Source organism: Natator depressus, chromosome 1, assembly GCF_965152275.1.
Source record: "Natator depressus isolate rNatDep1 chromosome 1, rNatDep2.hap1, whole genome shotgun sequence".
Taxonomy (NCBI): Eukaryota; Metazoa; Chordata; order Testudines; family Cheloniidae; genus Natator; species Natator depressus.
Genome location: NC_134234.1, coordinates 38,807,250 through 38,834,604, shown reverse-complemented (window position 1 = coordinate 38,834,604; position 27,355 = coordinate 38,807,250). Strand labels below are relative to the sequence as shown.

The 27,355-nt window shown below is 43.4% G+C and overlaps 1 protein-coding gene across 2 annotated transcripts in view; it reads left to right on the top strand.

Annotated features, from left to right (window-relative positions):
- Positions 1 to 1,069: 1,069 nt before the first annotated feature.
- ARHGAP20 (Rho GTPase activating protein 20) overlaps positions 1,070 to 27,355 on the top strand; it is a 90,820-nt gene continuing 64,534 nt past the window's right edge. The window contains exons 1-2 of one of the 2 annotated variants that reach the window (XM_074957844.1): positions 1,070 to 1,371; positions 12,850 to 12,935. In XM_074957844.1, coding sequence (XP_074813945.1) covers positions 1,273 to 1,371; positions 12,850 to 12,935 — 185 coding nt within the window. In that variant the 5' untranslated portion in view covers positions 1,070 to 1,272. The remainder of the gene's footprint in view (positions 1,372 to 12,849; positions 12,936 to 27,355) is intronic. The other variant, XM_074957852.1, reaches the window with a different exon arrangement.

Below are 27,355 nucleotides of genomic sequence, written 5' to 3'. Positions count from 1 at the left end.
AGGGCTGGAATGTGGGAATACAGACCATGGAAAAGTGGCTATGGGGTGTGCCTACTTCACCCCACTATCTAGCCATCAAGAGCCCTTCTGTGTCAACAGCATATTGCATAAGCTCCACAAGGGACAGGTTCCTGTCCTCCCCCTGGAAGGAAGCGTTGGGGAACAAACATGCTCTGTCCAATGTTCCCTTCTCTAATTGTAATTTATGCTGCTTCCCTTTTTACGAAATGTGATCGCCCAGGTTGGACGGGGAGACAGGAGCGCCGCTGGGAGCTACAGATGGGAGTGAGCCAGTATTGCGGGCAGCAGAACCAACTGGCGTGTGGCTAGACAGAGGCAGCGTGCACCTGACACCCAAGCCAGGGATTCTGGCCCTGATTTTCCTAACTGGCCCCCAAGTCTGCAGATCGTTCGGGTTATGTCCTCTCGGGGGGGTGGGGGGTAGACGGACAGGGGAGATTGTGGCCTCTGCAATGTATTTAAAAGCAGCAGCCTTTGCTTTATAAACCAGCCTGTGTTCCAGCTGGGCAAGTTGTGCAGTCCAGTGGCTCGAGCACATCCCTGGGCTATTTATAAACAGACCGCAACATCTCGGTATTCAACCGGACCCGGGGGGGCGGGGAATCCTTCGAAAATACGTAACAGCTGAATGGGGCCCGCGTAAAATCTGACCCCTTGTGCAGGGGCTGCTCGACCGAGTGTGGCACGGCCCTGGACTGTAGATGCCGTGTGTGCCCGCGGGGAGGCTGCGAATTAACAGGTACTAACGGCCTCACTCCGATTCGTGACAGCGTCAGATTCGGCCTCCCCTGCGCACGGAGTGGCGCCCGCTCACGCAAGCAGGGGCCGCATCCCCTGCCCAGGCTCGGCCCCCCGGGAACGCGCAGGGCACGGCGCGCCCGGGCAGCGCGAGCCCCGCGGCGGGGACACCTGCCGCTGCAGCGCCACCGCCCCCCGGCGGCCGGCAACTGCGCTGGCGGCGCGCTGAGCATGCGCAGTGGCTACAGCCACGCCGCGGCGCTCCGCGTGGGAGGACAGGGAAAGCGCTCCCGAGCAGTGTGCGGGCGGAGCCATCTGGCCGAGTGGGCGGGGCAGCGGTGCTGGTCTGCCGGGGGCGGGGCCAGCGGAGCGGGTGTCCGACGCGCTCTGGTCCCGCGCGCTCGCTCGCAGCCTCACTGTCCATGGTGCAGCCGCCGCGCGGGGTCCTCAGCGCCCGCCGCCGCCGGAGGGATGAGCCAGTGACCCCAGCGGGAGTTCGGGGAAAGGAGCTTGATGGAAGCGATGTCCCCGCAACAGGATCACGTCGGGCAGGGGCGCTCGTCCTCTGTGAGCGGGGAGTCCAGAGCCTCCGCAGCCTCCGAGAGCAAGAAGGTGAGAGAGAGCGAGCCCCTCACACACATCCCCTCCAATGCACCTGGGTAGCGGAGAGCCCCGAGAGCCCCGAGCCCCTCATCGCTTCCGATGCACCCGGGCAGCGGAGAGCCCCTCCCCCCCATGCACCTAGGTAGTGAAGAGCCTCGAGCCCCTTATTCCCCCCCCCCATGCACCCGGGCAGCGCAGAGCCCCTCCCCCCCAAAAAACCTAGGTAGTGAAGAGCCTCGAGCCCCTTACTCCCTCCCGCCCCCCCCGATGCACCCGGGCAGCGGAGAGCCGCGAGCCGCCCCCGCCCCCCCTATGCACCCGGGCAGCGGAGAGCCGCGAGCCGCCCCCGCCCCCCCGATGCACCCGGGCAGCGGAGAGCTGCGAGGACACCCCCATACTCCCTCCTCCCGGGCGGGCAGGGAGCGAGCGATCCCTCATTCCCTCCCCCCAGTTCCCAGGTATCAGTGCGGAGGAGGAAACCCCACTTCCCCATCCCTTAGCCTGTGCCCCTGTTCCGAGATGATACGCCCCGGGCCCCATAGCGTTAACGCCCCTCCCTCTCCCATGGCACCCCCGTCCCCGGCCCTGTGTTTGCAGGATGTCCCCGGACTCCCCCTCGGGTTGGCGCTGGCCGCGCGGTGCAGCTGGGTGTAAGGTTGTGCTTTGCTGGATCCGCTCTGGGCCCGGCTGAACGAGCCATTCATTTAAAGTCATCGTCAAGAAGACCCGCGAAGTCCAGCCGGCCGCCCGCTGCGTCCCCCCGAGTGTGTGACTTAGGGCAAGAAGAGGACGCTGCTTGTTTGAATCCAGGGGTGTTTGTCACCCTCGGCACGGGTCGGTTTCCTGTGCTGAGTCTGCCTGCGACAGCGATGATTGCCGTTAGCTGTTTTCTCTAGTAATTTGCCATAATGATCCACGCTGTGTCTAAGGGAAAAGCCACGGGGTTTGTTTCAAAGGAGCTGTTGACATGAACATGAATGATAGTGGCACAAACCAGAGATGTCCGTATATGTTCGGTGGTGATTGTTACTGATTAGATCGGCGCCGGATTGACTCAGAATAGCCCCTTGTTCTGTAATTACTTTGCTCCTGGTCTGCGTTGTCCGGCCAGGGCCAGCGGGGGAGGACTCTGGACGTTGCCCCACGCGCTTTTAAATTGAAAGAAACAAGAAAGGGGTTTCCGAGGAAGAAAATGAGCGCTAATAGTGTTCCATCAGTTATAGGAAAATCGGACACAGCTTGATATCCAAAGCCATCTTCAAAATCTCTTTCAAAATCAGTTAGGGTTTGTTTGTTTCCTTGCCTGATTATGTTGGATGCTAAATTTCCATTGTAATATACAGCCAGTTAAATTGTCTCTGTTGTATTCTTACCACAATGTAAAATAGGATCTCCTTTTTCATTTTAGCTCAGCATATTGTGCATTATTTTTCCATTTGAAGCTCACTGAGAGAACCCAGGTTTCAGAGTGGTAGCAGTGTTAGTCTGTATCAGCAAAAACAAGGAGGAGTCCTTGTGGTGCCTTAGAGACTAACAAATTTATTTGGGCATAAGCTTTCGTGGGCTAAAACCCACTTCATCAGATGCATGGAGTTTGGATAGGGATCTCTTCTTGCTTACAGAGTTTGCATTAAAATGTCGTTAAATTCATGCAAACAAATACCTTTTCCTTAGAGAATTACACCGAATACTGCCAGATTGGTTCTTGGGATTATAATGCCTGGCTGGGTTGGGAATGTCCTTCATAAATCTTTCCAGCCCTAATTGTATCAGGTTAGGAGGGGAGTGAAACCTCTTTGCTAAAGGACACGCTTGTATTCAATCTTGTGCTTAGGCATGGAACTTTATTGGCCACAAGAGCAGTGCGGCGCTGTAGGGCAGCTACAAATCTTAGTCTCTCCATAATGCTGCTCCACGTGAAGAAACAATCCTTATGGCCAGAAAGCTTTTATGTACATCTCAATTGCAGGGGCAATAAAAAGTGTTGTATTTTCTATCTGACAATGAATGCAACCAGACTGAAAGTGCATGCTGCAGTACTGCTCTGACCGAGTTCAGTGGCAGCAAGTAAAAATTTATAGATAAAACAAGTATCGGGGTAGCTGTAGATAGATAAAACAAGTATCGGAGGGTGCATCTCTATCCACAAAGCCAACAAGGAGTCCGGTGGCACCTTAAAGACTAACAGATTTATTTGGGCATAAGCTTTCGTGGGTAAAAAACCCACTTCTTCAGATGCATAAAGTGAAAATTACAGATGCAGGCATTATTATACTGACACATGAAGAGAAGGGAGTTACCTCAAAAGTGGAGAACCAGTGTTGATGCCCTGTTCTTAGCACCTTAGAGACTAACCAGTTTATCTGAGCGTGAGCTGTAGCTTACGAAAGCTTATGCTCAAATAAATGGGTTAGTTGCTAAGGTGCCACAAGTACTCCTTTTCATTTTCTGAATGTAATCTCTGTGCATATTGTATCTTGCCACCTGTGAAAGCCGAAATGCCCTCTGAAATGAAGGGGGAACAAGAACAATAGAATGATAGGAAGCTTCAAATGTTGTGAGATTCAAAGTATTTTACTACAGCCTCCTTTGTGTAATTCAGCATTTTGGATGTAAATAATATAAAGTAATAGAGAGCATTGTTGTTAATGGTGATACTGTCCAAACACTCAAGGACAGCCCTTGCTCCAAGGAGGTTACAGGCTAAGGAACTTTACCGCCCAAATTCTGCTCAGCCTCCAGCCAGTGCTGAGAGGGAGCAAGGATGCTGGTTAGCATGACCACTTCCCACAGATCCTGACAGCCGTGTCAGGATTCCATCTAGTGGAGGCACACAAAGTGGGATATGTATGTTTGAAAAGAAGCAGCTTGTGCCTCTGGCTTGTAAATGCTGCAGATGGCATGTAGCATTCTAGGTGAGGGTAAGGTTGGTCACGCTCTCGACTTTGCATATATTGGCCTTTGAGTTGATGATGTGGTGGCTTTTATAGGTTCACGTCCTTAGTGCTCTTTAAGTACTGCACTAGAAACCTGTCCTGCTGCTGCATGAGTGAGGAAGAGGCTTCCTATGAGCTTGCTATACTAGTTCAACAGAGGTCAAGGCCTGGCCCTAGTTTTGCATGGAATGGAATCTCAAATGAGGTATCGTTACTGCTTAGATACTACAGTGATGGATACTCTGTAAGTACCTATATATCATGGTATTTATCTTACAGTGTGTGTATAACAGAAGAATGGATGGAATCCTTGTTGTTACAGTGGGAGATAAACTCCCTTGTGTGCTGGTTACTTATGAAATTCTGTGGGAGAGCAAGTTGGTAATAGATCAATATAGAGACTGGTGACAGTCTCAAAGATCAAAATAGTGCTAATGGAGATACGATATTTAAGATTAAAGATGTTAAAATAGCTTTAACCTCTTGACATGAACCCTCTCAAAATAAAAGAGAGACTATCCGTAGCCACTAAATAACTCATTCTTCTTATCATGACTATATTTTACTCAGTCTGAATTAAGCTTACTTAGCAGAAATAGTTATGCTCTTCTGTGTTCCTCAGAACTCTATTTTATCTTAAGTTATTAGTTTGCATGTAGATGTCAAAGCAAATAGAAGGAGTGTGTGATCTTTGTTGAACCACAGGGCTGGAAGATGGAAGCTGCCTACGTTTTGCTCCCAGCTCTACCATCTACTTGTGTGTGACTTTGTGCAAATAGCAGAACTTCTGCATGCCTCATCTTCTCTAGATGCAAAAATGGATATAAGTAGTTACCTACCTCAGAGACTTTGTGAGGCATCGTCAATCGATGTTTGAGACATGTGAAAGACTTTGCACTTCTACATTTGACATAGAAGTGCAAAGTATTATTGTTATGCTTGTGAAAAATCCAAAGCCAGTTTCTAAGCTGGTGTAAATTGGTACAGTGCCATTGACGTCAGAGGAGCTGTGCCAATTTACACCAGCTGAGGACCTGACTTTTGAGGGCTAGTCTATACATGGTTTTTGTGCTGATTTGAGGATATTTGTTTCTAAACCAATATAGTTAAATTGATGCAATTGCTGTTATCATGGGTATGGCTGTTGCTTACTATGCTAAGGAAGGAAGAATTCAGGTGATGCAGAAACTTGTACTTGGTGGATATAGTTAAAAAACTAGGGAGCAATATTAGAATAAGCAGGGGCAAGCATAACCTCCCCCTTTCACTGCCTCTTCATCCCCCTGTAAAAATAGGCAAATACATTTTGTTGTTTTCTCTCTATACCTGCCAACACCCCGATTACATTGCTTGTATGTTGTATCCCTTTCCTGTGCCCTTATATATTTTTTTTATTTTGGAGTGTAAGCTCTTTGGGGCGCTGTTTATATCTTCCCATAAATTTGTATCATGCCTAGCACAAAGGGGTCAGATTTTGGGTGCTACTATAATAATATTACTGCTAATGATAACTGGAATCTTGGCTGCCTAGGGACACTTCTCACACCACACTTTTATCCTTGTAATGGAAAATTACTGCACAAGTTTAAGGTGATATGAGCAATTTTAAGTCAAGTGAGGACTGAAAATAGCATGTAGTTAAGATTAACTAAATCATTAATCCACTTGCTGTTTAGGAATGAGCCAGTTATATGGCATGTATTGATTTATGATAACGTAGCACTGTACCTCAGTGCCCAGCAATGTTGCTTTAGTCAAGGGTCCAGGATTAATGATTCTTTTTTGAGGGTGGCCATCCATGGGAAAAGTAGAAAGTTTTATGTCTGGAGAATAAAATGATGTCCCAGTTCCTGAGTTTCCTGGCCTTGTTTTTTCACTCCAAGGTAGTAGCAGTCCTCAATAAAAACTGTAGTCCCCAGTACCTAGGAATTGCATATGTCACATCTTGTATGGACTCTGAGTTGCTTGCAGTATCTAGGTACAAGGGGAATGACTTAAGGAAGCAGAGACAGCCTGAACCCAAATTTCTGTTTTTTATATTAGCTTAAGGCTATTAGAATCCTTTGCTTCTCATGCATGAGTCTAGCACATTCCTATGTACAATCTGTACTCACAGGTAAGCTCTCATTTATGCTCTGGTAGTATTTATGACTCCTTTGTCTCCTCTTCTTCACCTGGAGACAGGTTAGCTGCATATTTACATTCTGTAGCCTGACACATGTAACCAAAGGCACAGATACCTTGGAACCTAGCTGTGACCTGCTCCATCTATGTCAGTACATCAGGGAAACGAATGCACTCGGCACAATGAGCAAACGTATCAGACACCCGAGGAAGGTGACATGAGACACATGCTTAGTGGATGCCTATCGTAGCTCCTGAGACCCTTCCGACCTTTCAGAAAATCCTGCCAGAGATTAAATTAAAGCTTGGGTGTGTGAGAGAGTGAGGATCTCCCCATATTCTTTCAAATGATGGGAAGAAACTAGGCTTTAAGATGTATGTAATAGGATGGGATTCACAGCTTTCACGCCCGCCTGCATTTTATTAGTTCCCCAAATGGGATTTCTGCTGCATCAGTACTTCTCCAGTAGCCACTTGACATAGAGAAGAACTATATGAGGTTTGTCAGTTTTAAACTGCCGCTGGGAAAGCCCTGCACTACAGGAGCACGGACACAACTGTACCAAGTGTTAATCCTCCTCTTGCTGTGTGTGTATATGCGCACACTTGCCCGGTAGCAGAATAACTGGACTAAAGTAGAAGAGGAGGATAGCAAGGAAGTGCTGAAACACTGTTGGCAATAGGACTTGCTGATTTAGCATTCCGTTTTCCCTACAACCCCTTTCTCCAGTTTTTTGTTAATATTCCTCCTTCCCACCAGCATTTGAAACGACATAATAGGTGAGATCTGCCTGCCAGATGTAAATTAAAGCATTAAGAGTTTTTGATCTAGGGTCGTAGTATGACTGCTGATAGCATATCTCTTCTTGCTCATAATTTCTCTTACTGATCTTCTGTTTTCCTACCCCAACTTTGCTTTTAGTCTCTGTCTCTTACTGTGCACTCTGCCACCGTTCATCCTCTTGTATTGATGTCTCTCCTCTCATGCCTCTTTAATTGTTTTCTCTTTAGTTAACCCTCTGAAATTGACTTTATTTTTGGGAAAGTCCTTGTAAGTAAATAAGTAAAAGTATGTTGTCAGTGTAAACAGTCACTCACTAGTTTGCTAAATATTCACCTTTATGGTAGATGAGCCTTGAGAAGGACATTTTACATTCTGTAAATTTATGGAACATCCAAACACACTCTCACTACAGGCTAACCTAATAACAGCTGAACTGTCAACTCATGAAGCAATCAGAATCTTTCTGATTAAAAGAGGTCAAGAATGGGGTAGAAAGTTATAAACAGCCCTGTTGTCCTACTGAAGAAATAGTGAACTTCTTGGGGTTTAATTTATTTATATTCAATGCGTACTGTATGACTTTGACAAATATTAGATTAAGGCATGCAGAAAAGAGAAATAAACAACATAAAGGGCTTATTACCTACTAAGTTATAAATGGCCTAGTGGAGCAGTTCTCAAACTGGGTCAGGACTCTGTTTTAATGGGGTCACCAGGGCTGGCTTATACTTGCTAGGGTCTGGGGCCAGAGCCAGAGTCCCAGTGCCCCGGGCCAAAGCTGAAGCCCAAGCCCAACGGCTTCAGCCCTGGACAGCGGGGCTTAGGTTACAGGCCCGCTGCCTGGGGCTGAAGCCCTTGGGTTTTGGCTTTGCCCCATTTCTCCCACCCTCACCTGGGGCAGTTGGGCTTGGGCTTTGGCCCCCCCACCTCAGGCAGAAGGGCTCGGGCAACCTCAGTCCCCCCTCCTGGGGTCGTGTAGTAAATTTTTGTTGTCAGAAAGGGGTCGTGGTGCAATGAAGTTTGCGAAACCCTGGCTTAGTGATACCTTTGCAATCTAGCTGTGAAATATACTCAGAGTGCTGATGCACAAGTAGATCTTGAAAGATAAACTGTTGGACAGTGAGCAATATTTTGGGGCTCTTTTTTAGTAAAACAATTATTTGTAAATCTTGGTACAGGCTTCCTTAAAAGTCTGTAAACATGAATTAAGTATAACATAACTAAACGATAAAGCGTGTATGCTCTGATATTTTTGTTGTTACTTCAAACATCAAGAGGGCAGAGTTTGTACGAATGAAATCATTAACCGTTCTTATTGACTTAAAACTCACTCTATAAAATCTTTGTTTAAAGCGGGTTTCTTTTTATTAAAAGAAAAGCAAAGAGTTGAAGGGTCCAGATTTACCATCCAAAAGAGCAAAATCCTCTGCTTGCAGAACAAGTATAGCAGTGATAGTGTGGGTGAAGGTTGCAGTAGCTAGCCACTGTGCTTCAATCCTGACCCGCTTTTAGGGATGGAGAAGTTAATTCAGTTTCCAGACACGTACAATCCTTTCGATTCTAGTGAGTGAGCCAACAAGGGTGTCTGCCTTTTACAGAGGTGGTGTTTGTGTTGTGGTCACCTATCCACTAGGGATAGATTGAGATCTTCATCCCATTTCACATAGATCACTGAATCATCCTCAGATGGTATTGATTTTTCCTCTGGGTTCAGACCATTGGCTTAGAGGCCAAAGGTTCCATATTTCATTATCAAGCTTGCAAGCCCTTCTGTTCCCATCCTCTCCTTAAAAAGAAAGTGTCTTACAGTTAAAAAAAATCTGACATTCTTGCATTGTATGTTGCTGGGATACATCAGCAATATTCATTCTGTGAACACATACATTCTGTAAACTTGATTCTGCTCTAATTTTGTCATTGATTTAAATGGGAGCTGGACCAGATCTTTGATTTCTTTAGGACACAACAAGGTTCATGTATTAATCTAAATATGGTATTGAGTGAGCTTAGATTATTTGAGCGTGAAAAAAAACATTATGCTAGGATGATCACAAAAGAAGTAAATCAAAACTTAGTTGTACATTGAGGGCTAGGGGTCTGTGTGTAGAATAAGCTGAGGATCAGGGCCTTAAATAGTTTAATAGTATCAGTATTATGTGAGACTGGAGGGTAATATGTAAAAATACTACATAAATCAGAATGGTAGAGCTATCAAATAGCTGAAAAAGGATGTGTGTTCATTTCACTAACCTGGAAAAGAGTGATCAGACACCTATTTTGCTTCTCGAGATGCTCATAAAAATTATAAACACTGTACCACTTACATCTGGTATCTTAATTATTTTTCCCCACAAAAGAAATTATATGTGCAATGAATTCTTTTGTGTGTTGTCTACTTAACAAATGCCCGGCTGATCTCTTTCCAGGCCTAATATAATGAAATACTATGCAGAAATCATAAGAAAGTGCTGTATTTTCAGTTAGGTTTGTTTAAAAAAAAAAAAAATGCCCCACTCAAGAACTGTCGTACATTAGCTTTTTCACAGAATGGAGATTAATACCATAATTGAGCAACACAATATAAAGTGACTGTCCACTTAAACTATTAGCCAAAATTAGTTTAATGCTTGAATTTAGGAATAGACTTCCCTGGAGCAGATGACTAGGTTGATACTCGGAGTAAAGGCTGGCAGTTTTACTGCTCATCCTTCCATCAATAAGATTACAAGATCTAATTTTTTAAATGATTTGGGCCAGAACCTGTAAATTAGCATAACTCAGTTGAACTCTATGGAGCTATGCTAGTTTATATCAGGTGAGGATCTGGCATTGTACGTACAGTTTCTTTGCAGTGATAACACTTTAATATGGTATTATAACCCCAACAGAAAACTTTAAGGTGAAATTAAGATTACAGGTTCATTTCTGTGATTTGAGTTCTAAAAAAAAATAGAAACTCAAGAAACATAGCGATAAGGTAAAATTTAGAAGAAATCCACACCTATGAAAGTATGTAAATGTAAGTGAAGTACAGTACCTTAACTCTGCCCCTTACAGATGCCAGCCTACCATCTTTGCCATGCAGAGTACTAAAAATGTGCATCAAATAGGGCTCCGTGTCTGTCACGGAGGTCACAAAAGTCACGGATTCCGTGACTTTTCGTGACCTCTGTGACTTCTGTAGCAGCCAGTGTGGCTGACCTCAGGGCCGCCCAAGCAGCTGGCTCTGGGGCCAACTGCTCATGTGGCCCCAGGGACAGCCGCTCTGGCCGCTGCTTAGGAGGCTCCGGGCAGCTGGCCCCATCTCCTGAGCAGCTGCTGCTTGGTGGTCCCTGCCAGTGGTCCCAGGGTGGCCAGAGCAGCTGCTGTCAGTAGCCCCCAGCAGCGATCCTGGGGCAGCCAGAGCAGCTGCGGTTGGCTTGGCAGCCCCCAGCGGCTGGTGCCACTGCCCACCTGCCCAGCAGCTACCCTCTCTTCCCCTTCCCCTCCCCCCAAGATTTAGTATGGGGTATTTATAGTACAACTCATGGACAGGTCACAGGCCATGAATTTTTGTTTATTGCCCGTGACCTGTCCATGAGTTTTACTAAAAATACCCATGACTAAATCGTAGCCTTATTCATAGGATATTGATTTTATAATGTTCCATATCTGCATGCCTCTGCCAGTGAGGATTTGTTACCATACTACTTTCCTTTATTTATATAAATGTTAGAATTTCATGATCTGGACGTATGGGATTTGTATATGGAGAAATGCTGGCTCTGTGTCTGTTGTCGCGCCTCCCCCTAATCCCTTGCCCTCTGCTTGCTCTTCATGCCGTACAGATCCTCTCAGGTCTCCTAAGTGCTGCCAGCAGGAGACCTCAGGGTGTGTATGTGCATATACAAACACAGGTGGGGAAGCTAGAGATAACAAACGTCTTGGGTGCAGTTCGCTAGAGCAGGAAGCTGTCTCATTCCCCAACAGAATAAATTAAGTAAATTAACTTAATTTTGATTGTTTCCCACTCTCAATTCTTTAAACTAGGAATCCGTCTAAATAAATAAAAATTAGAAGAACTTTATAGCTGTGTTGAGCAGTACTTTTGAAATGTTTTCATTTACAAAGAGCTGGCCTGACTAACTTCACTCTTGGTTGGGAAATTCTCCTTTTTCCTATGACAAGCCTCTTTAGCGATCTATTTATGTTTTGAGGCCTCTCTGCAAGGCTAGAGACTTGAAAGCTTATGTCTACAGCAGTGATTTGAGTCCTATTCTGAACTTGCTGGAGTCTGATACTCATTTATTATTATTCTACCATGGAGTATTGCATAGTTTTTCCTCTCAGTGAAGAATGTAATATGAACCTGCCCTAACAAGTTTTATGCTATATTAAGAATACAAATTGTCAGAAGAATCAATAGTCCTCTAAAATGTTTAATAGTATTTAGTGGTTATTGTTAGCATAAAGGAAGAAAATCCTGGATCGTGATTGACTGAAAAGTCATGGGATGAATCTTAAGAGTTTTATTTTTGTTTGTTCTCCGTGGTCACCAATCCTGAGATCTGGAACAATGTTAAAGGAAAATTCTAGTGTTTTTATATCAAAGCTTGTAAGGACAGACACATGTCTTAGAAGCTATAGACTAGGGGCATATCTCTCAACCTTCAGTGCATGACACAGTCAATCCAAATGTGTGACAAATGACCAAAATGTGGAATACCTGGGTTTTGCTGCACAATGTGCCACGTTAGACAAGTTATAGTGATTTAGTGTAAGCTATAGAATCTGTATTTAAGAACACATCTTCACTAGGTGAATTAAATACACCAGTTTTTTTTAAAAGAAACTGGAAAAAACAAAGTCTACCATGACTACCAGGGTTGGGGTGGATCCTGGTTGCACATCAATAGAGTTGGAACCCTCCAGCCGTTTGGATCACCAGCACAGACCTCTATTAGTTGAGCTAAAATAGTAACTTATCTTTTCTGAGGGCCAGCCATTAGAGGGGGATGTCACACATGCTTTGCCAACTAATTACTAGACATCAGAAGAATGTTGGAGAGGTCAGGAAATCTAGGGTTTTTTCCTGACTGTTTGAGGGGAGTGGTAGTGGTTAGAACAGTGGTCTGTTTGAAAGTCAATGTAATGTGTACTCGTAAATCCTTTGGGTGCTTTTGAAAATCTCCTTGGGGAAGAATAATCTTATTTGTTTTTCACTTTATTGTAATACTCAGCTTCACGCAATAGAAAAATATGCTGCTCTCTAGAACTACTTCTATTTTTACTCTTTTCCCCCCTCTTTCTTCACCATCCTTTGTCTTTCTCTATATCTTCCTTAAAAAGCCTTTTCTTTTTGCGGATACAGACTAACACGGCTGCTACTCTGAAATATATCTTCCTTGTTTGTCTTCCCTCGTTTATTCCTTCCCTGTAGTAATCCCCAATTTCTTCCCTGCCTTCTGTGAGTTTCACTGTCATTTGCTTTCCCATTCTATCCAATAATCAGCAATTAAATAGTTAATACTGACACTTAGTGTTATCAGTCTTTAGAGATAGCACTCCAGTTAGATTAATGGAGACAGGAGCTAAATGTCTGTATACATTCAGTTAGTGTTTAAAATCTCACCTCTGATTCCTTTTGTTTCTCTTTCCAATCAGAAGATGAAGAGCCTGGCTCAAAGACGTCAGTCTGCACCATCTCTGGTCCTCAGCAAAGCACTTAACAAGTCCAGAACTATCACCAGGTGAGTTGATGTATTTTGCGTTGATGTATTTTGCTGGTTGTGCTTTTTCCAGTTTCTGAGCCCAAATCCTGAGATGTTTTTGACAAGCAATTATCCATACCAGGCTAAATTATGTCTTCAGGCACAGCCATATTGAGGAGTAGTAGGAGGTGCCTTCACTGCTAACTACATTGGCATAATATCTACTGGAAGGCATCATGCATCCAGAGGTGCTGCGTGGAATGCATGGAGAGGTGGCTCTTGCTACAACTTTTAAAAGGCATTTTCAGTGCTGCTCTCTAGCACAGCTATCCTAATGCTGGCTGATATGCCAAGGAGGCAAGCATAGCTGCTCTCCAGCCACACCCAGGCCTGCCTTATTTGAGCTCCTCAGCCCATCAGCCAGCATTCGTCAACCCCATTCCTTTTGCACTGGAAACCAAATCATGGCTGCCTGCTCTGGTGATGGAATGAGCGGGAAGGAGGGGGAATGGTTCCCTCTTTCATTCTCTCCCCCCCTTGCCCCTGTGCAGCACAAAGTATAATTCAGTATCCATTGCTGTATGAGCTAAGTTTCTGTGATACATTACTGTATATAACTCTCCTCTTATGCTATGTTGGCATCTTATTAACAATTCAGTAGACTTTAAACCTGCAAAGTACCAATGTTTATGAAATAGTGAACAGTCAAGTAGAATGTTATGTCAGACTAAATGGAGAATCTTACTGAGAAGCATAACTGAGGAAAGTTAAAGCACAACTACGCAAAGAATCACTTTCTCCCACACTGTGGTATGGAATTGAGGGAATTAATGTGTGGGCCTTGGAAAATTTGCTGTTTGATCTACTTAATACCTGGATCCATGTTTATCATCCAGTGGAATTCCAGAGCATTTGAAAAATCTGAAAAGAATAATGAGAAAATATCAAAGTTGCAAAAGAACAAAGGAAAGTAAATTGAAAGTACTAGATGCTGCTACAGGTCTTTTTTTTGTCTTTGAATCAAAAGGAGAAACATAGAAAAAAACCTCTAAATGGTGTTTACACTACTTTGTGCAGTCTACATGGGATTGGAAGCCTGGAACTCATGGGTTCTGGCCCTGGCTCTGACACTTCCTCTGTAACCGTGAGCCAGTCACTTAACTGCTCTGTTTTAGTTTCTAGGTTACTTACCTTCCTCATTAAGGGGTTAGTTATGACTGAGAGTCTATGGTAACTCATATTTATGATCTGTTATTTACCATTTCCTCACCATCTTTGCAACTACCTTAACATTTGTGATTTCACAGAACACTTTTTCATGCAGAATTGAATTTCTCAAAGCAGAGAGGGGTGTGCATCTTCCTATATACTGTGTGTGGTGACAGCCTGAGGGTGTGATTAGACACACAGAGACAGGCTCCCACAATACTTAGTCTTCAGAGTTTTCCTCAGCTTGTTGGCATCTAGCTCAACATCTGTCCATCCCTTTAATGGTCCCGTGTCTAGAGCCAGCTGTATCTGCAGTAGCTCAGTATCCTCTCCTTGGAAGGGATAAGCAAGGGCTCAGCTTAATTAATGTCTGGTGCTTTCAATATGTACAGAACTGTATAAAAGAACTAAGTGTTATATCCCACTGTCCTCAGATAATGGACTTTTCCAATAGTATGGGTCTCATTTATAATGATCCCCCCAAAAGTCAATCATTAGGAGCCATTTCTACCAACAGAGAGTCCTCAAATTTTAGGACCTGCTCTGTTGAGTTCAGTGACAGAACTTTCCTTCACTATAATAGAAGCAGGCTTGTGCCCTTAGAAAGGAATACAAGGTAACCCTTTGGATCGTCCGGTATTTTCATTTTTCACTAGGATTGTAATTTCTGTATTACCCTATTCAGCTTTCCTCTTCTGTTGCACAAAATGCATTCCTCTTCTTCAATAAATGGGATGAGTTTGAACTTCCTGCTCTGCTTGTTGTGTAAATGTTTAACTTGTGAAGTGTTCTCTCATTTTAAAAGAGAGCTAAAGAACAAAAAAACAACTGTTTTCTAATCTCCAAATATTTTCTCTCTCAGCTATTTTAGCACTTAGTTCCCTTTTGTTGTAAGCAAAATCCATTATTCTCCTTCTGGCAGTGATCCCCAATGCCAGTACTCCAATACTCTGATTTGTTAATGGTTGATTAATCACTTGTAGATAATAAGATCCCATGCAAAGTTAGCATACATCTGTGAGGTATTTTATATTAATCGTCTCACCTCAACAGCTGGTTCGCCTCAATATTTGTTGAAATTAATGAGCAAGTGCAAAGATTTTTATAAGGGCAGGAAATACTTCGAAACATGTGTCGGTTCATATTTCAATAGCAGTTTATATATCTCAGGTGTCCTCAGACTACATACGACACAACTTAATAAAAATGCAAGTGCAGGGCAAACTTGCCTTCAGGCAATGTAAAGATTATTCACAGTACTCCCCCCCCCCCCCTTAAAGAAACCGTTCTGATGTCTGGAGGTAGCTGTTTTAGCATTCAGTGAATTACTTATGGCAATTGGCAGAAATTTGGAGTATAGAAGAGTCTGAATGTTTTATAAGATGGTTGCAATAGTGCTGTGATCTAGGGCTATGTGGCTGTTACTCTAGATTTACACTGGTGTAATCCCATTAATACCAATGGAATTACTCTGGATTTTCACCAGAATAACAGTAGAATATGGCCTATTGTCTCCAAAGGATGAAAATATTCGGAATGTTCTTTCACTCCTGTTTTTGGTTTTCGTCTTCTCCATACAACCCAGCCTGTCTGTCTTCACAAAGTAACACTGGATGATCATGCTAGCACTTTTTTCAGGTAATTTAGATGGCTGCATTTGAAGTACTTTGAGCAGGTTTTACACTAGAAATATAATGAAAAGACTGCCCCAGTGTATCGTGACCTTGATATGGAGCAGCTTAAGTGTTCCCAGGGTCCTGAGAGCAGTGCCGTTGGGAGTCTTGCACTCCTGGCAGGTTCACCCAAAGTGGAAAAGTAAGCTTCCAGATGAACACCGAAAAATAACCAAACAGAGTGAGGAGCAGCAATCGTGGCCAGAGAACTCGGGAGACATGACCTCAACAATGATGCACTGAGTGAGACCTGACATGTAGAAGGACAGCTCAAGGAACAACGTGGTAGTTACACTTTGTTCTGGAAAGGAACAGGTGACGATGAGGGACGAATCCAGGGCGTTGGTTCTGCCATAAAAAAAAATAGTCAACCAACTCTCGGAATTATCACTTAGCATAAATGAATGACTCATGACCCTCTGCCTTAAACTTGCCAAGAACCAGCATGCAACACTCATCAGTGCATATACTCCAACCCTTGATGCTGATGAGGAAACCACAGAAGGATTCTACACCAACCTTGACCAAATTTTCTCCATCATCCCCAAAGAGGACACACTCCTACTCCCTTGAAGATTTTAATGCAAGAGTTGGACGTGACTCTGAGCTCTGGAATGGCATGATCGGAAAGGAAGGAGTGGTGAGACCAATTCTAACGGAAATCTTCTCCTGACAAAATGCACAGAACACAACCTAATTATCACGAACACTAGGTTCCACCAAAAGAACAAGTACAAGACATCATGAGAACACCCGGGGTCTAAGTATTGGCATCTGATCAACTATGTCATTGTCCGTGATTGTGAAGACGTTTACGTCACCAAAGTGATGACAGGTGCTGAAAATTGTTGGATGGACAGTCACTGCATCTGCTCCATTACTTCTATCAAACTTGCATCAAAACAACAAATGTGGAAGAAATCAACCAGATGGAAGATCAGTGTTGAGAGTCTCAAGGACCCAACTAAATGTGACCTTTTCTGACAGTGCCTCCCTGAGAAACTGATGAATACCAAAACTGAGATGTAGAGCCCCGAAGATCACTGGAAAGCACTCAGATCAGCTGTGTATGCTGCATGTGAGAGAACACTGGGCTTCTCAGCCAGGAAACACCAACATTGGTTTGATGAGAAGGATCAGGAAATCCAAGATCTGATCAACTGTAAGCACAAGGCCTTCTGTGCTTGACAGAATGACATCAATTCCAAGCAGAAGCCATATGTCCACCATCAACTCAAAGCTGAGGTTCAAAGGAAAATACATGAAATGAAGAACAAGTGGTGGGAGAACAAAGCAAAGGAGATCCCAACAACTCGCAAACACCCATGATGTGCACAGATTCTTCAACGCCACTAAAGCCCTCTATGGACCCAGCACCCAAGAGCTAACCCCCCTTAGATCCAGGGATGGATCCAACCTCCTCAGGGACAATAAATTGACCAATGAATGATGGAAAGAATACTTTGAAGACTTCCTTAATCACAACTCCATTGTTGACAAAAGCATCTTTGATGGGATGTTGAGGGGTTAAGTCAAGGATGACCTTAGAACCCCACCAACTCTCATTAAGGTAAAATAAGCCATCAAGCAGATGAAGAACAATAAGGCATCTGGACCTGATGGAATCCCCACCAAAATCTTCAAAGAAGGAGGAGGAGAACTGTATCACCAGCTTCATGCCCTAATGTTCAAGATTTGGGATTCAGAAGAAATCCCAGACGATCTTAGGGATGCCATGATCATGACCATCTGCAAGAAAGAAGACAGATCGGATTGTGGAAACTATTGAGGAATTGCCCTGTTGTCCACTTCCAGAAAGATTCTTGCCAGAATTCTCCTCAACTGGCTGCTTCCTCTTACCGAGGAAATCCTCCCAGAATTGCAATGCAGATTCAGATTATCTCAAGGTACCACCGACATGATCTTCACCACCCACCAACTTCAAGAAAAATGCTGCAAACAACATCAACCTCTGTATATGATCTTCACTGACCTCACAAAAACATTAGACTCTTATCAGTTGTGAGAATCTGTGGAGAGTTCTCCTTAAATTTGGATGCCCACCAAAAATTGTTGATGTCTTCTGACTCCTCCATGACAACATGTCCGTGATGGTGGTCAGCAACGGCTCCAAAATGGACCCCTTCCTAGTCAAGACAGGAGTCAAGCAAGGCTGTGTCTTGCTTCAGCCCTTTTTTTCCATCTTCCTTGCTGTCATCTTCCTTCTCATTGTGGACTTGACATTCAAAACAAAAGGGACAGCAAGCTCTTCAACCTCAGTCGCCTCTGATCCAAGACCAAGATTATCACTAAATCAGTCATTGAACTCCCATTTGCAGACAACTATGCCCTGTGTGCCCACTTGGAAGAAGATCTTCAAAAAAATAGTCGACATTTTCTCTGAGGCCTACAACCAACTCAGCCTCACACTCAACATCAGAAAACTGAAGTACTCCGCAACAGCCTCCGAATCACTGCGATCCTGCTCCTATAATTCAGATCAATAGACACTCTGGAGAAAGTTGATCACTTCCTTTACCTCAGCACCCATCTGTCATAGAATGCTGACATCGATCAGGAAATTCAACACTGTTGCCAATGTGCCAGTGCAGTTTTCACACGTTTGAGAAAATGTCTTCAAAGATTGTGACATCAGTAATCAAACCAAGCTTTTCATGTACCAGCCCATTGTTATCCCTGCATTCTTGTATGGTGCTGAAACCTGGGTCACATACAGTAGACACCTCAATATTCTTGAACAATGCCATCAACAGTGCCTCTGCAAGATCATCTGAATCAAGTGGGATGACCAATGCACCAACATCAGCGTTCTGTCCCAAGTCAAAACCTCCAGCATTGAAGCTATGATCATATACCACCAACTCCATTGGGCTGATCATGTTCTTTGAATGCCAAACAATTGACTTCCAAAGCAGGCCAACGGACAAGGGGCAGACCAAAGGCGCTTCAAAGACACCCTCAAAGCCAACCTGAAGAAGTGCAATATTGACAAACCAAATTCAGATCAATTATATTTGGCCCTGAGAATGGTGTGCAGCTGGAATCATCTCGTTTACTACTAGGTATCACTGTGGTTCAGTTAAGATTGCATGACTTTCTGAATGACCTGTTCTAGAGATCCACCAGAATTTATGGGTTTGAAAAGGGAATTACTGGGTGAAATCTGACGGTCTGTGTTATCTGTGAGGTCATACTAGATGGTTATTGTGATCCCTTTTGGCCTTGAAATCTATGAGTCTCAAAACTCTTTTGAATCTTAGAATCATAAAATATGAGGGTTGGAATGGACCTCAGGAGGTCATCTAGTCCAACCCCCTGCTCAAAGCAGGACCAATCCCCAACTAAATCATCCCAGCCAGGGCTTTGTCAAGCCTGACCTTAAAAACCTCTAAGGAAGGAGATTCCATCACCTTCCTAGGTAACCCATTGCAGTGCTTCACCACCTTCCTAAGTGCAGGACTTTGCACTTGTCCTTGTTGAACCTCCGCAGATTTCTTTTGGCCCAATCCTCTAATTTATCTAGGTCTCTCTGTACCCTATTCCTACCCTCCAGCATATCTTCCGCTCCTCCCAGTTTAGTGTCATCTGCAAACTTGCTGAGGGTGCAGTCCAAGCCATCGTCCAGATCAGGGGTCAGCAACCTATGGCACACATGCCAAAGGCGGCACGCGAGATGATTTTGAGTGGCACTCACACTGCCCGGGTCCTGGCCACTGCTCCTGGGGGCCCTCCTGTCAGCCTGGTGTCCTACCGCTGTCCCCCTGCCACCCAGGGTCCCATCCGCCAGCCCCCGCTCAGTCCGCTGGCAGTCCCGGCCACTGGTCCCGGGTGCTCTGCTGCCATCCTGGGTCCCGGCCGCTGGCCCGGGGCTCTGAAGCCTCCCCTAGCTGTGGCCCACTGGCCCCAGCCTGGGGCAGTGAGGGGTGCAGACAGGGGCAAGAGGGGGTGCAGCTCAGCATCCCCACCTTAAAAATTGTTTCAGGGCCGCTGTACTGGGATATTTTAAAGTCCTGATTTGCTGCTTACATCACTTTCGCATCACATGGAACAGCATATTGCATTTGATGATGTGCGTGCCATCTGTCGTGATTTTTTTCCCACTGTAAGTTGAGGGGTACATTTGACAAAATGTCAGCTCCTAAGAAAGTAAAGTTAGATGTCCGTTCATTTCACTTCACAGCAACGTTTGGTGGCTAAGTCGTGGCAAGGTTTTGGTGCGCTTTGTAAACTGTTTTGATGCAGTCAAGGCCTTTTTGTCAGAAAAAGGATAAAACTACCCCAAACTGGATGATGACAAATGGCTGTGTAAGATCATGTTTCTAACTGACATCACTGCTCACCTAAACGAACTCAACCTCCGTCTCCAGGGTCCAGGGCAAAGGGTTCTGGATCTTTATGAAACCTGGAAGGCATTTGTTGTAAAACTAACAGTTTTTCTTGGGATATTCGATCTTCGACTTTCTGCTACTTCCAACACATAAGAGCTATCGACACATTGCACTGTTAGTATCGACGAGATTGGAATGTACATGCAAGAACTGGAATCAGAATTTTCTGACATATTTCAAGATTTCCAGCAATTTGGCCCAATGGTTTCTTTTCTAATTAAACCTGAAAAGTTCAACGAAAGCGACTTGGATTTGTCTGTATTTCAGTGGATGGGTATTGAAGAGTTCAAAATGCAGCTCATTTAGTAAAAAAGCGCAGAATTTTGGGCATCAAAGTTTGGAGATCTGCGGAGTGCACTTAAAGCTACTGAGAGAGATCATGGGGCCTCTATTCTGACCTGCTGGACGTCCCTGCCAGTGAAATTTAACTGTTTGAAGAAAATTGCATTTGTAATGCTTTCAGCATTTGGATCCACATACCTGCGTGAAATCTGTCCCTCTCGGAGCCGGTTAACAACTGATCACTCAGAAGCCTGTATGCTTAAAATATCCAAATATGTGCCAGACAACTGAAAACTCAGCAAGGAAAAGCAAGGGCAAGGATCACACTAAACTGATAAGATCTGCATTTTAATTTAATTTTAAATGAAGCTTCTTAAACATTTTTGAAAACCTTATTTACTTTACATACAACAACAGTTTAGTTATATATTATAGAGACCTTCTAAAAACCTTAAAATGTATTACTGGCACGCGAAACCTTAAATTAGAGTGAATACATGAAGACTTGGCACACTACTTCTGAAAAGTTGCCGACCCCTGCTCCAGATCATTAATGAAGATATTGAACAAAACTGGCCCATGACTGACCCTTGGGGCACTCCGCTTGATACTGGCTGCCAACTAGACATGGAGCCATTGATCACTACCCGTTGAGCCCAGTGACAAGTCTCAAGCCAACTCATTTTTTCAGACAGGAATATTGTTTGGAGGGATAAGAGACATTAGATGTTAGTATAGCTATCAGGTTTCTGAGCCTTCAGTGAGCTCTTGTGAAGTGACACCTATTCCCACTTTGAGCACATGGTAGGTCTGGAACTTAAGTATGTATTATCATTATTATATATAATTTGTATTAATGTAGCATCTAGATCATGGAGCAGAAACCCATTGTGCTAGGTGCTGTACAAACATGGAACCAAAGACCATCCCCACCCTAGAAGAGCTCACAATCTGAGTAGAAGACAATATCCAGCAGATGGATACTGACAGGGGAGTACAAGGACACAATGAGACAATATTGGTCAGCATGACAGGCAGCGGTCTCGGTGCTCTAGCAGCCTACCCATTATCAAGATATTTTTTTTTTTAACCATCACAGCAGAGGAGAGTTGAAGGAGGGATCTGAAGGAGAATAATGAGGTAGCTTTGCAGATATTTTAGGGGACTCCTCTCAAGAGTGAGGTACAGGATAGGAGAAAGCATGAAGGTGCTGGTTTGAAAATATAACAATGGAGGCTGGCATCATGGGCCACTATTGACATCATTATCTATTTCCTTTTTCTAATTATCAGTTTCAGCAGAACATTGAGGGTCAATTGTGAAACACCCATTGATTTCAACAGGTGCAGAGTTAGGAAACACTTGAGTGCTTTTTGAAAAACACCCCCCTAATTGTTATGCTTCTAAATGAAGCTGACTCCTTCTCCCAAGAGAAGAAGGCAGAACTCTTGCAAGCTGTCACACACTGATATTATTTCAGGAGATTTTAGAAACAGTTTTATTTTTGGATCTACTTGACAATTTGCAAATAGACTCCTGCATGTTCAAGTGAAATGGTTAGAAATGAAACTACCCTGTGCTATTCAGTGTATTTTGATAGACTAAGAGCAAAGATTGTGTTAAATGTTTAAAATAATATTTTTAGAAGGCTTCTGAGTGGACCTCAGAAAGAATTAGATTAGAAAATAATCCTCATTTGGATTTTTAGGTTTATATTTGAAGCTGCATGGGGAAAAAATATAGATTTAAGGAATTTCCTAGGGTATTTTCCCCCCCCTTCCATTAAATAGAATCGAAGTTTCATGTTTTGTGGAAACACTGCTCCTTTTCCTAAATCACAATAAATGATTCTGACACGTTATCTTTGAAGGGTCCTGGCTAAATGCTAAGTATTCCTAGATAACAAAGATATGTGTTATCTAGTAATACATGCCACTCGGCTCTAGGCAAATACATTGTGTTCCCAAAGTCTTGGACAGTCTGTTCCTAAAGTATTAATCAGAAGATAGTGGATGAGCCAATCTGTGTGACTAGAGGAAGACAAAAATAGAGATTTAATAAATGTAAATTGCCAGAAAGCCTTTACTATTCCCTCTTCCCTGGGAAGATCAGTATTCAGTGTTTTATCAAAATCAGGGTGTGAGGAGGAGGGGAATAAAGGCCGATGTTAATTAACGTGTTAAACTTTTATTTCAGTTTGCAACCGTGTGCTGTATTTTCATTTTCTTTTTAGATAAAACACAGCCTGTGCATGTTTGGTGATGGTTAACACCTCACATTACTATTAATGTTAGATTCTGCTCCCATTTGACTTCAGTGATGCAGGCCCATAGTGCATTTCATCCCAAAATATTTTTCAATCACGTTCATGTAGAGGAATTGCTTCACTTGGCGCTGAGACATAGCCAACTCTGGAATGTGGCAGCTATTTACTACAGCAGCATTGCTACCCAACTGCTTAGGACAGGCTGTGAAGAAGAATATTGTAATGAGAAGGGATAGTCTTTTTGTTCTTTTTTCAGAGTAGCAGCCGTGTTAGTCTGTATCCGCAAAAAGAAAAGGAGTACTTGTGGCACCTTAGAGACTAACCAATTTATTTGAGCATAAGCTTTCGTGAGCTATCAGATGAAGTGAGCTGTGCTTATGCTCAAATAAATTGGTTAGTCTCTAAGGTGCCACAAGTACTCCTTTTCTTTTTGTTCTTTGTTTGTACAGCGCTTAGCAGAGTGGGACCCTGGTGCTACAGGGATACCAGTAATAAATATTAATCAGTCAAACTGCAATCCCAGTTACAGTGGGAGTTTTAGGTATGCACAAAATGTGTGTGTGTTACTGCTGTAATCAAATCTTAATCATTGTATTTGTAAAGCAGCCCCTGCCAAGTGCTGGGGTGTGGTGGGGGAGGAAATCTGTGCAAAACTGAAACAGTACACAATATTGTTAACACATCAAATTTAGGGATACTGTTACAGGAAAAGAGGGCAAAAATGAAGATGAGCAAGAAAGGTAATCTTGGGGCTAGGTGAGGTCACACTAAGAAATACCTTTATGGGAAACTGGGAAGATTTAAGGCCTTTAAGCGAGGAAGAATTGTCAGAGATGGATTTTGAGTAAACAAATTCCACATTCCAGAGCCCACCACAAGCGAAGGTATGATCCCTGAAATGCAGAGATAACAATTAGAAGTGGGCTCAGGGAGGAGATTTTTGCTGTACCTGGGTCCTACACGATAAGTGCTTTTGAAACAGCAGTGGCAGGTTAAAGTCAGTCTGTCACTTTACAAGCAACTGGCGTGAATAATTGATGGGTGTTAGTTCATTATGTTTGCTGAAACCAGTGAGCAAATGTGTGTCTGTATTCTGAGCTGCAAGTGATGGAGAAGCCCTGCAGAGAGCCAGTCTGAGAGAATTACACTAATTTAACCTCTTGGGTCATCAGGGCAATGGTGGCTGTCACAGGAGAAATAAGGGTGTGACGCACAACTGAAGAAACACCTCTTTCACTGCCCGTCTGGACATGGAAAGGGCATGGTCAAAAGTGACCCCAAGATTCTTCACCTCCCGAATTTTTCCCATCAGTAAGAGACACAGAAGAGGAGCAAACCCCCTCATATGGATCATCCCTCTCCAACAACAGATTTTGTCTCCTCAGGGTTAAAGGTGATATAGCTGGCAGTATTGTCCAAGCATTCCTCCAAAGCAGAAATGGAATTTGCGGGATTCCAGGGACAGGAAAAACACAATTGCAGACCTATGATTCTGCATTCCTGGGTTTAGAGTGATTTGTCCAAGAGACATCATATGTATTGAACAACATGGGAAAGAAGAGACATTTTGCAGAACAATGAGAAGGGGAGGGAAAAATGTAAACAAAAATTCCCAAACCAAAGGATTAACTGCTGCCAACTCTTGTGATTTTTATCACATATTTCATAGTATTCTTTCTTTCTTAGACCCCTAGATCCTGGAGTCATGTGATAATGAGAATCTCAGCTTTCATTTAAAAAACAAAACTGAACACCCCGCAAAAGTTTCTAGCCTTTATGGTTATGGAAAAAACTTGAAAAACTGAACTCTAAAGACTCAAACCACAAGGCACACAAAAAAACCCACCATTTAAAACTTGATTTTAAAATCCTCCCCCTGCCCCATGATTCATGAACTCTTGGAGTTTGCAGTACTGGATTAAAGACCTGATCCAACTCTTACTAAAGTCAGTGGGTACCTTTCCATTGCTTCAGCGGGAAATGATTCAAGCTTCCAAAAAGAAAAGGACCTGTTATGGGACATACCACTGAATCAGGGCCCTAGATAAGCTCTGATTCAGAAGTGTACTTAAGCATGTTCCTAACTTTTAGCATGTGAATAATCCCATTGACTTTAGTGGGGCAACTTGCAAATTTACAGTAGGCACTTGCTTAGTAGAGACTTCGCTTAAGTTTGTGATAAGCAATGTACTGCTTAAGCTTTAATGCAAATATGCAGAAAGTGAATTACAAAATATATGTAGCCACTTCTATAAAGTGTCATTCTTCTCTCAGGTGAGCTCAAAATGATCACATTCCCACTTTACATATAAAGTTTTGTGATTAAGACACTTCCACAGTACCTCAAAATAATATTAGTATTAGGGTTGATTGGAAAATTTTTGAACTAACCCTATTCCCCTTGGAAATGAGGTTAATACAATTTTTCTGTGGGAAAATGTCTATTTTGGAAGAATTTGCCGTTAGGAAGATCAAAATGAAACATTTCAGGCTAGGTCAACATTAATCTCTGTGTGCCCCTGAGCTGCCATGGAGCCCCATGGGAGTTGTAGTCCCCTGCAGATCAGCGCCCCCTCTATTTCTCTTTTGAATCCTGCTATAGTCTTGACTTTCACAACATCCTCTGGCAAAGAATTCCACAGGTTGATGGTGCATTGTGTGAAGAAATACTTCCTTTTGTTTGTTTTTAAACCTGCTGCCTATTAATTTCATTTGGTGACCCCTAATTCTTGTGTTAAGAGAAGGAATAAATAACACTTCCTTATTTACTTTCTCCACACCAGTCATGATTTTACAGACCTCTATCATATCCCCCCTTAATCATCTCTTTTCCAAGCTGAAAAGTCCTTCAATCCAATTCTCCTTTAGAATTTTGACTGTTTTAAGTCAAAGATGGTGAGTGGTTACATCCCGTAAAAGGAAGGTTCTAAACTCTCATTGTACTGTACCCACATGCTTTTAGATTGCTCTTTGGAGAAGAGACTGGTCACTTGACAAAATGAGTAATTGTTCAGCACCTGTATATCTCTGATTTTTGTTAATAACGTCTCAGTCAAATGACTGTGTTTATGCATAGCAGTTGGTCAGTGACAGACCTGAAGAAATCGGGGACTGATAGTTTCTTGTGACATTTTGTCTTAGGTAAATAAGGGGAAAGCAACTAATGATATGCAGTCATCGGTGTCCACAGCTCTGAAAATTGCCAGGATTAAATATTTGTTGAATTCTGGACTTGTGGTGATGCATCACCTCTCTGGGTCACATTCGGCTGGAACATAAAGTGGTGCTGCCTCTAATGAGTTCTAACTATGCAACAAGTACAATAATCTACTTTTATCTTTCTTTAAAATGGTCTCTTCTCTGAACGCTTCTCGGATTCCTAGGTCTGCATGGTAGGGTTACATGTGGACTTCAAGAATATTTTCTGTTTTTTGTCTCCCTAATGGAGGGGGACAGTAAGGTTTGAGTCATCCCTGAACTAGAGCCTGCATTGGCTCATTCCTGTGCTAGGCTTCAGCCAATCTACAAGCCAGGAGCTGGTCTGGTGACACTCAGGATGGGTATGTCAAGGCTGATTCCCCACTCTGGCACTTTGAGTGCAGAAGGTGGGGGCCCGCAAGGATTCTAAAAATTAATACTGGCCACTCCAGGTATTAAACGCCCAAGGTTACAGATTTTCTGTGACCTTGGATGAGTAGATGCTGCCACTACCCAAGTGCGAAATCCCTTTGAGGACCCAGGAAGGCGTACTTGGGAATTCCTTCCTGTGGGGTACCCTTTAAGCCCTTTCACCCCTCCTCTGGGGAAGAGCTGAGAAAGAAAAACAAAGGAAATCAGCTGTTGCTACCAGCTAATTAAACATGTGCACAAACCTCTTAGGACACACAAATCCAATCCTGTTCTTAAAAAAGGTAAATTTTATTAAAAACAAAAAGAAAGAAAATACATCTGGAAACTCAGGCTATTGCTAGATTTAAAAAAAAAAACACAAGGATTAAGCATCAAGAATAACGTTCTTGAGGTCCAGCTTAAAGGTTATAAGCAAAACAAAAGCATTTGGGGTTAGCACAGCCATAAGGTCCACAAGCCATAAAGAAATAAAGAGAGAAACCTAATCGCATCTTCCTAGACATTTCCTGATCTACTTACATACGTGGGATTTCAAATGAGTAGTTTCTTGGTATGATATTGATGATTTTTCATATCTGGCCCCAAGTTTCTTATAGCATAGTTGCTCTGTCTTTGCTTCTCCCCGAGAACAACAGACAGACAAAAGGGGAATCTTGTTTCAATTTTAAAAAGTTCTAGCCTTCCCATTGGCTCTTTTGGCCAGGTGACCACTCACTTCCTTTTACCTATGCATAGCAGTGAGACTTTTAACCCTTTACAGGTAAAGCAAGTAGAAAACAGCTACTAAGAGGGATTTTATAGCTAACTGGGTCCATAAAAGGGAGTCGTCCCCGTCCCCCTTCCACCCCCCCGCCTTTTATTTATCACAGGGTATATAAGCCTCACAGGAGAAACAGCAACTAAGTCTGCTCAAAGTCACTTCATGGCTTGGGACTCTCTGCTGCCTGATAGTGGTAACAGACTCTACAAGCCTTAGCCTGCTCCAGCCTT